The sequence below is a fragment of the Malurus melanocephalus genome, unplaced genomic scaffold, assembly GCF_030028575.1.
Source record: "Malurus melanocephalus ecotype Western Australia unplaced genomic scaffold, MMel_1.1 scaffold_200, whole genome shotgun sequence".
NCBI lineage: Eukaryota > Metazoa > Chordata > Aves > Passeriformes > Maluridae > Malurus > Malurus melanocephalus.
Genome location: NW_026623432.1, coordinates 518607 through 531165, shown reverse-complemented (window position 1 = coordinate 531165; position 12559 = coordinate 518607). Strand labels below are relative to the sequence as shown.

Sequence of the window (12559 nt, the reverse complement as noted above, 5' to 3'; positions counted from 1 at the left end):
GAAGATACATATGACCTCTATCAATTTCCTATCTATTAATCCTTTCCTTGATAGTAAACAAAGTCAGCTAAAGCTATTCAACAGCACAACTACACATCATTAGAAAAGTTACTATGATAAAGTTTTTCTRTTAAAAAGTGTGATGGGTTTTACTTACCAGGTGTAAAATTATAGCGAGCAGAAAACCCAATAGATTCCAGTTCACCATCAGCAAAAAATTTAATCCACAGGAATCTGCCACTGGATTTTATCATAGGTGGATTTTGCTGTCCACAGAAACGTCCAATGATTGGGGAAAAGCCAAAAGGTCCATCTCGTACTTCAATATGATCAAATTTACACTCCCAAGAAGGCTCTATGGAATATTTTTCATCAAAGTGTAGTTCAATGCATTGTCTAGGAGCAGCTAGAGACAAAAAGAAAATAGTCTTATTATTTTCTAACCCAAGACCCTTCAAAACTAAAGCAAGAAAATCAAAGATATCAATTTTGTATGCATCAGCATGTTGCACAAAGACTTGAAAATTAGTACACCTGTACTTTTTATAGATTTTGCACTGTCAGGTTACTGGTCTATTGTCRTCCTTTAAAAAAGTGCTCTGGATAGAAGTGCTCAGTAAAGCTAAGAGAGATATGTATGATGAAAAGACAAATCTAGTCAGGAAAATTTTCTTCAGACACAAAACCTTTCTAAGGAACTTACATATTTCAAAAAACACTTTTTCTTTTATATTTGGAGGGGATGTTAATCAGAATACTTTGTTTTAKCTAGTGATGACAATGATGATGAAGAGAATGCTGATCACAATTGTGCTGCAGTAAGGACAGATTATTTTTCTATATGTATTGCAGCCAATAACAAACTGGAGTGCAATCTCTCATACTCAGAATAACATATCATCTCATTGGAARCATAAGAACAAATGTAGTGAATCTTGCTTAAGAAAGAACCAGATAAGGATGATAATTGAAGAGGAAATCATATACTGAAAACCTTGAAGGAACTTCATAGTGGTCTTAATTAGACGTATAAAAAAAAAAAATCCATCAATGGTAAGTACTAAGTTTAGAGACAGTCGGAATGATCTCTAAAACAAATATTCCCTGGCATCTCCTGTATAAAACAAAACAAAACAAAACAAAACAAAACAAAACAAAACAAAACAAAACAAAACAAAACAAAACAAAAAAAGTAAATGTTAGAAATATAGTATTTTCTTAAAAGGATGAAAAATATCATTATTTGATCGATACATTTTGTTGGAGGCAGCCTCCTAGAGGTGCACTGCTTTCTATGCTTAATCCTGTCCATAGCAAAACCTGTGCCTTCCATGTCTAGAGCATGGTGCACCAGAGCATTTGCTGACAAAGCCTTCTGCTAAGACAAGGATTTGTTGTGTCATTGCCTGCTGTGCCTCTCACGGGATCATGTCCTGCACTTTGCACGTCTCAAAAGACGTTATATTGCTACGAGCTTTGCCACAGTTACTATTTTTTTCTCATGCAAATATGCAAGGTCAAACCCCATGCCGAGTGCATAAGCCTGGCATGGGAAYGGCTGCCACTCCAGGAGTCAGCATCTCTGCATTTGTTTCCTCAAGAGTAATGAGAAAACTGTCAGTGTGACCAGAACTCATATCTTGTTTGGATTTTGAAATGTTTTAAATTGAAGCTTTTGGTATGAACTCATTACTCACACAAGAAAAGAGACTATTTCAAATTAACTGAATAAGGAGATATTAGGAAAATTTTGAAAACTTTACATAAGAGCACATAGTCAGATCCTTTTTACAACTATGACATAAATAAATACAGACTCATTTTATAAGAAGCATTTAAAAAGTTATTAAAACACATTATTTGAAAGGAAAGATTATTTTAACAACTTTACATTATTAATATAATTGGATGATTGGTATTTATAGAAATATTTAATTTAACATAAAAAAGAAACCCTTTCTACTGCTCTCAATTGGAAGAAATTTACATTCAGAGAAGAATTTACTATTAACTTGTTATTTATACCAATTTACAGAAAATTTTTGATCTTTGTGCCCCTACAAATTCAATAGCAAAAGCAAAGCTTTATGTTTTACATATAATTGCACCATATTCACAGCCTATAGAAAAGAAAGCATTTTGAAAGCACAAAAAACTGTACAAAAGTAAAGCAAGATAATAAAGTTTGTGATGGAGATCATAATGAAGTCATCTTTGGTGAGGTTTGAAGATCAAAGTAAATCTTTTTAGATTACAATAAAAGATTGAATACCTGGAAGGCTTCATCGATTAATTTTATTTAGATGTTTTTATCCTTGTCTTTACACTTTTATAAAAAATATTGATTTAAAGTCAACTAAGCAAAACAGAAGAGAGCAATCAGCAACTTTCAATCTAGGATCATATTCTGCATGCTTTTATTCATTGTAACAATACTTGTTGAAAACTGTTGATCACCTAAGAATCGGAGAGTCAGGTATCAGAAATTCCATCCCGAAAACACTTTAGGTAATCTTAAGAATGGTCAACATGGCTCGAATATCTTATACCTGCACGATTCCAGTGTTATGCTATTAACCTGCCTTTAGTAATTTTTTACTAAATTGAGCTTTATTGTAATGTTTTAATGTCACAAACTAGATATGAAGATCAATTCCTCTGCTACTGTTAGTCTCACACAGCAGCATAGCAGTGTATGGCTGCTCTGCTTCCCACAGTCACAAAGTGGTATCCGCTTCAAAAATGGTTTATGCCATTATCAGAACATATTTGTACTTTGCACGCTTTCTTTTCTGCTGCCTTGTTTCATACCAAGAAGAGGATTACAAGTGCTGGTCCATAGTTAAACCTTTAACTGGTCTTCTCTGTATCCATGACTCATGTAACATGACAAAAATGGCCACAGGGCCCCATCAGAGTTGTAGTTCAGCCATTTGACATGATTTTTGGTGTTGAAAAAGAGCCCTAGAGCCAACTATAGCCTCAGTATAATATAAAAGGAAATATTGTGGGCAAATAAGAATCAGGCTCACAGAGTTACACATGAGATCTATTGACTGGGTGAATGCATGACCGGAGAAAAAGCAAAATTTCCAAAACCAAAACCTCCATGTAGCTCCCTGAATCTCACCCTGTCGACCAGTTTTATGATCAGAATATTTCTACAGTTTACACTATTCTGCTTTTATTTATTTTTCAAAAAGTCTGCTTTTATTTATTTTTCCTAGTGAAGCTCAGATCTTGCTAAAGGATCAGAGAGAATCACATCAGCTCAAGGAGGGCTCAAGAGCTTCCACTTTTGGCCTCTTCCATGAGGAGAGGCTACTTCACTCTAAGAATGGAGCATTGAATATTCATTAGCACCACTTCTCCACTGGGATACAGTAAGGCTGGGGAATGAGATTGAGGGCTGGGCCACAGCCTGTTCACATTCCTTTAATGTTAAAGTCACTTTCTGGCATCATTTTGGCCATGCCAGTAGGAACACTTCACATTTGTAACTGTGTGTAACTCTGGAGTGCAGCACACACATCCATGACCTTTGCATGTGTTTCTCTGTGTTTCATCTTGTGCTTTATATCTAGTCAATGGTAAAATGTTTTGTTTGCCATAATCTACATAAGACACAAAATTAATCAAAACTTACTAGAAATGACCATAAGGGATGAAAATGCATAATTCARTTCTCAACTTTCAGCTCCTTTTAGCAAAAATGGTATAATTTCACACCTTCGTACTCTGGGTTTAATAAGGGGTTTCGTTGCTAAATGCAAGGTAGAACAAGCTGCTAATGTTTAAATACACATCCTGTGCCACAGCTTTTGCAACAAAAGGTGTGCAAATGAGGTCACAGTAAAACTTACAGAAATAAACTGGGAAAAAGTCCAGAACAGTCACTAATAATAATGTGTGTGGACCAACAGAAAAATAAAACAAACAGAAAAAAATCCAGAATACGCAAGTCTTCCACACTGGATTGGCATCAGGCCATGTAATCAGAAAAGGATGGCTGGAGTGGTCGTTTCTAGCATCCTTATTCACAGGCAAAGCCCATTCACATCTTCAGAACTTCTGTAGTCATGATGTCAGGAAAAGTTGTTGTCAACTCCAAATGCAATATATTGAATAATATATTGCCCATAAAATGATCTTATTTTAAACCTCAAAACTTCCAATTACCTTTCTTCAAAAATGCTTAATGGAAAGGCCTACTTAATGGTTGCATATCTTGTCATATTTTTCATTTGATTATCTTATACAAGTGCTGTCTTGAGATTTTGTATCCAATGAAAAAAAAGTCATAGAGCTCCAGCTTGCAGTAAAACAGTTGCAGCAAAACCACACAATTAAGGTTTTAATTCTGATCAGCCTCTAAGTCWGTGTAAGTGACAGCTGAAGTTAAGTGAAAAAATCTSTTTCAATTTGCCACATGGCTTGGAAATGAGAAACTGAGCTCAACACCTACTCCCATCCCTATGAGCTGTTACCCTACTAACGGTTTTTAATAATCTTCATTCTCTCTGGTTGTCCTGCTATTATTGATAATATATGTTCATTTTAAAAGAGGATTCTTTCATTATTTGGAAGAAAAATTTTTGAACACAAAAATCWCTATGAAATACAAAAGGACTTTGAGGTTTTTCATTCAGTAATAAAGTTTTTAACACCTGTGAAATATCTGGAATGAAAGAGCTTAATGGTCTTGTTCAAGAACATGAGAGACCTTTAAGAGGCCTAACTCTACAYGTTCACAAACATGTAAAGTTGGAGATTTATTTCATATCTCCATGAAGCAATTCTAGTCCATAACTATATTTATAAATAAGCAATTATTAAAAGCTGAAGAATGGCTGAAATTTTACAAGTATCCACTTACAGGATTGTCAAACCAACTCTCAAATTATAGTGCAAAAAGTATGACTAAGTATGACTACCCTGCTCCCCAAATATTTCAATACAAATAAAAGCCTTTGCTCCTATAAAATCTCCTGTGCAAATTTCCCTTTGTAGCACGCATGCCAAATGTTCTGCAGTCTGGCAAAGGCTAATGCTGTCACTGCTATGATTGTTCTGGGCAGCTGTGAATTTTGTCAGGTTAGAGTCATGAATATGCAAAATAAGGGTGAAATTTGGCCAAAGACAGCTATTTTCTGTTTCTTATATGCCAAATAAGACTGAAAGAAAAAAAAAAAAAAGAAAAAAACAAACAAAAAGAACAAACCCTCATTGCATTTTGAAAGGCAGATGGGATTCATCAGAAGCTCCTTGTGGAGTTGCATCTCCCTCCTCCAAGCCACTCTTTTTGAGGCTGTTCTGAACTCATTTGTGACACTCCTCTTTAGCATAACAATTTTTGTACAGAGTCCATGATTTCTAGACGACCTAAAGRTTTTCTTTTAGAAAGGTATTCAACCTGACTTTAAAATTCCTAGTTGTCTCAAGAGTTCATTGGCATTACTACTAAAAGAGATTTTAGTTGTCTCAAGAGTTCATTGGCATTACTACTAAAAGAGATTTNTGAGACTTCCAGCTGTTTCATTTGCTCATGTCTTTGACTGCTACAGTAGAAGCCTCTGCAGTCAGAAATCCTCTTCTCTTTTAGAAATTCACAGTCTATGATCATGGCAACTTTTGCCAGCTCCTCTACTTCACCAAAGTAATTTTGACATGATAAAAGGTTATCATACATATAAACTGAGATAAAATGTGGAGGAAAAAAATTGTAYCAGGAGGTGAAATTCAATTTTTTTACAACACACTGCAAGCAAAGACCACTAAAGTCACTAGGAATTGTGTCTGAAGGAAGCAATCAGAATTTGTGCTAAGACTGTGTGATAGCAAAAAAAGGAAGGAAGGAATACAAGCAGCCAGGAAAGAATCTAGTGATTCATACATATGTATTTACACTCAAGTCACACATCTTTCAGTATGGTATATACAGCACTGTGTGCTGAGCTCCCTGAGACATGCAATGGGGAGATGGCAATGGGGTGGGGGATGCTATTATGGATCATATCAACAGTGCCTCTAGTTTGGTACTTGGCATTCAATAGGATTCTATGAAGCTATGGAAGCATATTGGAATTGCAATAATAAATATGGAAATAAAATGCATATGGAGATGGTTTTGCCTTACTCTACAATATTTATGTCCTCCATTAATTAGGATGAGCCACAATTTCCATAGATTGTTATCTCATCTCAAAAATATTACTATCAGTATTTTTTTTTTTTTTTTTTTTGGCAATCCTCATATGCCAATGAGTTCCATAGAATATAAAAGATTTGGGGAAAATTTATACTTGCTACCCTTATTTATCATTTTCTGCCATTTTTATGCATCATAAAAAGAAGGAATATGGACAAACAATTTATTCTAATTACAAAAAAGTTTTTGGTGACCTTCAGTACTTCTTTTTTTGAAATCTTCCCCATTTTAAAATATTATTGCTTAGACATCTCACTATATCTCTGCTTATTTTTGTGACATTTTCCAGACAGACATGACTATTCCTGATCATTTTAGAAGACAGAAATAGACACGGGGAGATCAGAGCTGAAAATGTTGTGCAATGTCCACAGTTCTCATCAAATTATGTACTGATAGAGCTACTTTCATTGTGGGTTTTTAAATGTCCAGCTGCAATCCAAACTGTTGATTAAGCCAGATGGAAAGAAGAAAATATCAGTGGCATAAAAAAATTGTGTTCAAGTGGATTTTACAAGATTGAATTTTTCAATAAAATACAACAAGATGTCTCTTGAGTTTGCTCTTTTTCCTATACATTGATCTAATCTTGTCAATGTGGAATTTCATCTTCGTCATGGAAGCTGGTTGATTAACTCCTTCCTTCTTAAATTGTTCTCAGGCATTTCCATTTTTAGGTATTTTAAATCACGTTATTCAACAGTGCATTTTGCCATCTTTCAGCATATTAACTATATTTTTGCAAGTACTTAATTTCTATAATAAAGAAAAAACTCTATAATACTGGACTTTCAGGCGCTTCTTATTGTGAGGAAGAGCATCTCACTACCTGAGATATGGGACTAAATTTTACAAAACTGGGGTCTTTTTTCCTACACTCTCTCTTTCATGATAAAACATCATGTGTTTCAGATCTTTGAAGATAAAACAAGCTTACTTCTTTCCAGTCTCACAGGAGTGTTAGATAATTTGATCAATATATGCAAAAAGACCTGAATCTAGCAACATAAGTGCAACCAGAAAAAAAATAATGCTAAGTTGTACATTTTKAACCTATACATTTATCTTTCTTAAAAAAATTGTATTTATTTTAAAGCAGTTACTAAACTATGGAAGAATTAAAATATTTACTGTACATCTGCTTCAGTTTCAGACTTACACACAAGGGCTGACTAGCATAAATTTTCTTTTAAGACCTTGTTTGTCTACATCATTTATAATCACCTCTTCTGACTTCAGTCAAGTTATCTAGCACCAAAGTGGAATTTAGTCATTTTGTTGTGATTTTTGCCTTTCTAAAAGTGCATAACATGTGTGTGTGTGTGTGTGTGTGTGTGTCTAAAACAGCTAATTCAATTTAAATCAGTCATGCATCTTTGGAAATATATCTTGGTATTACCTGCATTTTTAGTTAAATAAATATTTCTGCAAAACCTGGCTTCATCATTAATAAATTAATAATTCTGTAAATGAGGCATGGATAGAAGAGTATCACTTTTATTCTACATATGTTCACAACTCATAAAAGAAATTTATTCGTTCCAGGGACCTAGTATATAGTACCTGATTCATCATGTCTGAGCTCTGACAGTATCTAATCTCTGTTACTTTCCACAGATTCATTATTACAACAATCCCTCCAACRACCATTGTACTAAGACTGATGAAAAGAAACCACATAATTTGTTTGTAATACACTTTTAGTCTTTTCTACATCACTTCCATGCCTGCAATTGTCTACTCTTTAAAAACTAAATCACAGAGCTAATGTTTCATGCTAATGTTTATTCTTTCCTAGTTTTATTTGTAGGTTGGGTGATTTTCATTTTCATTTCTTATGAACAACTGGGTGGAAAACTACTTTTACATTCACTATGTGGATATTTTCTGTATGACTTCTTTTGCTGTACTTTGCCCAGCTATRCTTGTCATGCCTGATTCAGTTACGCTAAGTTTAAAATATCTGCATGAAAGTCAAAAGCATTTTTGTTTCCTTTGTTCACTTTTACTACTCCTTTTAAAATACTCTTTCTTCTGTCATGTTACAGCATTTTAGGTTCTATTCATTCTCTGAATATCCTGAAAAAATAAATAAATAAAATAAAGTGTACCTTTTTTATTGAATCGTGCATACTCACCACCTGAACTAATTTAGGAGTTACATCAAGATAGAAATCAAGAGATTCTCTAAATCTTGTGTCTTGAAAAGATTTTTTACCATGATTTTACCTACTCAACACATAAAATAGAACTTATTCTTTTTAATACAGTTGATGGCAAAATATAAAGATTCTTCTTTTKGTCACCTTCTATAATGTAGACACACTCTCTGTCCGGAGGATACTTGTTGGGGTAATTTGGAGAAGTGAAGATGCCTCCTTCTGCATATTTTGTCCAAGTTCCACACTGTACTGGTTTCTGYCCTTCGGAAGTAGTTTGCTTTTCTGTGAAATGATGACATTAAGCATTATACAATTAGCTCACAAATTATTATGTCCGTGAGACACTCAGAACTCTTTTACAGGAAGAATACAACAATCATCTCTTTCTGTCAGTGGCCTCAAACTTTTCTCTGTTGAGGCTGAGGATGACTATTGATCTAGGGAAAACAAGGCTGTTCTTTAAGGGTACAAATGTATAATTCTTACTCAAAACATGTTTTTCAAAGTGGAGGAGACACTTGGATGTCTAGGGGAAAACAAATTTGTATTGTTTTTAAAATAATAACCTTCTAGGGGAAAACACTGCTTGAGAATTGGAAAGCATGAATTTCCTACTCATACATCTCTAAAAGCTCAAACATGTGCCCTACCAGAAAGCTTCACTCCCTAAAACAGAAATATATCAGTCACAGAATCAAGGAAACAACAYAGAGAATTATGGTCGTACATAGAAGTTGTTTTAAATCTGCAGCATATTTACTCTATATTTACTGCACAGGGGTAGATAGGGGAATTCTTGGAATCTGGATYATAGATTATTTTTATTTCACTGTTTGCTGTAAAATTAATAAATAGCTCTGAGGCCAAGAATCACAGCCCAGAACTTTCCTACTCCTAATTGAATCATCAGAGAGCAGAGTCAGACTTTCTTGTTTGCTTTCTCCCTAGCCCTGAATCTCACTTCCTTCTGCACACAGGCAGAGAAACTGGAGACAAAGGTTTGGGCCAGTTCAAGCTGAAAAAAGAGGGATCCCTTCCTGAGCATGGTGCTTTAGCAAGTAGGCTAAAATGAGACAGAGTCTTCAGAAGAAAATTTACCTAGGCTGCTATTAAAAGGAAGGATAGTAGATTCTAGGCTGGTTTTGCTCTGAAGGAGTTATCTAATATCAAAGGGCTGTCCCATATAACTTAAGCCCTTGGTGTGCAGAGTAAAGGTGTTTGAGGCTCCCTCTTACGAWTAATGAAGAGAAAAAAGCACCTTCCAAGGATGATGTTAACCATCTGAGATCTGACCTGCTCTGCAGGCATTTCTTTTTCTCCCTGGTCTRTATCTAGGCAGAGTACAACATGGAGCTTAATTTCCTAAAATGAATTTTGGCCTGCAGGGACTGCATTCGGACACAGGTTCAGACACACAGTGTGCTTAGCAGCCTCCCCTGCTTGGCTCTCCTCACACTGAGCATGCAAGACTTTTAAGAATCTTTCTATACTCCCCCTGCGCAAATGCACCCAATGATACCCAATTTCAGGTTTTTAATTATACTTCAACAAGAAAAGAAAATTAAATGTCAGTACCTGAGYGTCTGAACTGGACTTCCCAATTTGAAAGTGGGAGTATTTACAGTCTTTAGCTAAAGTCAGGCTGAGCCTGATGAGTAACCCTGGATTTTTTTTTGTGTGTACAGGCACAAATGGCATCCTCCAAACACATGGACAAAGGGCAGACACTGAAAGTAAATGAGCTACTAAAAATTTCAAAAACTGAACTAAAAACTCAAGTCCATACTTTGCTTTCTAATATATTGTCTGACAAAAATGTCTGAAGTTTACATACCTGTTCCTTTTTTGGTTGCCCCAGACAAATGTAGGATGATTAAACTTGCTACAACTGAAAGAGAAATATGCATTAAATATCACAGAGTGATAGTTCCTGCAATCAAATCAATTGTATACGTCTATCACACAAGAATACAAATGATATACAGCTATCATAAAGAAAAAGTTTCATTTTTCATTGCATATATTGTATAAACAAGTTTCTTTGTGGCCTGTTCTTGTAAGTACTTATCTTTGCAAATGTATAAAAATAAAGAAGAGATCTTTTGAGTTTAAAACAAAATCCACAGGCAGTGATGTTTTGCTATTTTTTTTCCTTTTTCTTTAATATTAGAGAAAAGCATTTTTACTAAYATTTATTTCTATAATCATAGTTTGTGTCAGTAATAGAAAAGTGGCTGCTTTTAGCAGAGGGAGACTAAATTTTASTGCCACTGTACTCACTAATGTCTCTCACTATGGCATAATAAAATTTGAAAATGAGTACTGGGAGTAGGAAACAAGTGAGGGGTTGGGTTCTTTGCATCCATCAAAGCCTTTGGAAATCTCTAGCGAAGTAAATTATTGTGTGTGCTTAACAATCTCATTAATCTAATTTGTTTGACTTGTCGAGAGTGTGTTGCTTTTTGCTGCAGTGAATCTGCAGCCCCATTCTACAAATAGATATCTGCTGTGTCCAACTATGATAGGACAACTATGACTCTTGGAAACAAATGCAACCTTTGTCACATGGACTTTGACCTGGAGTTAATTATTGTGTTTCTGGGAATTTCCAAAGATGACTTTTTAACTAGAAAAGGCTAAGAGSCACACCCTCAGCATAGTCATAATGAGACTAATTTGGAAGATCAAAATGACTAGCTAGTTACCTGATGAAGAAATCACCCACTGGTTTTCTTGTCATCACTCATATCTTCTTTGCTATCAGTGAAAGTGGAAAAGCAAAAGCAGAAGAGAACAGACCCATCAGTTCTTGGAGCACTTGGGGCTTTGTCCTGGCTACTTTGGCATTAGGCAACACAGTGCCCAGGCTGCACTGAACTTAAAGTGGAAATGAAATTGTGTGTATATTCAGAGCATTTTGGATCAGTCAGCTACCATTTTGTTGTAGACTATGATGAGGAACTGGTGGACCTGTGGTCTTTAATAAATGTAATTGAGTGGTGTGCTTTCTTATAATGATCCCCAAGAGACATCAAAATTTACCATGGGCAAGTAACTATGATGCTTTCAAAGAGGGTGCTCTCATCATTTTCACCTTTTATACTCCATTTTTTTGTATAATTTTCACACCAAAGGAAGCCAGTCTGCACATTTCCAGTATTCTGATGGCTTTGAGATCCATATATCTATGTCTTTGACCTTTCCCATGTGACAGAGGGTTTGAGGCATGGATGATGCCTGCCTTATTAAGCAGGATAAGATTAAGATTCTGGGAAAATGAARGCTTGGCAGCATATTCACTGTTTCTTGGTCAGGCTCACAGCCCCTAGAGATGGATATTGGCAGTGCTGATAGTTAAAAACACTTCTGTGTCATGGGCATTCAGTGAGAACACTACATCTTCTGCTTGGATCTGAACGCTACCYAGCCATTCATGCCCTTACTCTCCCCAGGGATGAATTCTGGAAATCCATGCTAGCTGGGACTGCCTGCTGACAGTGTCCCAGTCTGAAGGCAAGGCAGGAATTTTCCCTTTACTAAGTTGCTCATTTACTTTAGCTKTGTTTCATGCAGTGATCATAATGCATCCAGGCCTGTAATCTTCACCAGCCAATATTAATTCTTCAACAGTGTAAGGTGGATTGGTGTTAGGACATGGAAGGAGCTGCCAGAGTTCCTTCCACCCACAAATTTATGGAAGCTAGAATAGGACATACAACAGCCAAACTCCATATGAGAAACGTTACTTTTTAGGCAATTAATAATAAATTATATCTGATGCTTAAAAGTTCATTTCAAATATCTTTATCTAATAACTCTCCCTTCATCTTCTATATGGAAAAAAAAAGTGGAGTTCAGAGAAGTAAAGAGAGTTGGTCCAACTCACAGATATRTTATCACCAACATGGCAAAACACATCTTTTCACTTCCAGTTGTAACAACTGGAAAAGAGGTTTCCAGATTACAGAGTTGTTTTTCCAAAGCATGAAGTTTTGCTTATCTGTCCTTATACCAGTATTAATTGTAAATAGGGAGCGAAAATAAACTTGATAATAAGGTCTAATTGACAAGCAGAGACTAAGAAACTAAGTGTTTGGGGGTTTTGGTTTTATTCTGGACATATAATATCTAACATTTGGACAGACAAAGTGAAACACTTCTCCCATACTAAAAAAAAAAAAAAAAAAAA

At 35.3% G+C, this 12559-nt stretch overlaps 1 protein-coding gene across 1 annotated transcript in view; it reads right to left on the bottom strand.

The window, feature by feature from the left end:
- Positions 1-12559, bottom strand: part of LOC130577877 (neuropilin and tolloid-like protein 1) — a 33736-nt gene that overhangs the window by 19824 nt on the left and 1353 nt on the right. Inside the window, exons 2-4 of the mRNA XM_057373507.1 lie at positions 10205-10258; positions 8515-8652; positions 158-406 (exon numbers count right to left, since the gene is read on the bottom strand). Coding sequence (XP_057229490.1) covers positions 158-406; positions 8515-8652; positions 10205-10258 — 441 coding nt within the window. The remainder of the gene's footprint in view (positions 1-157; positions 407-8514; positions 8653-10204; positions 10259-12559) is intronic.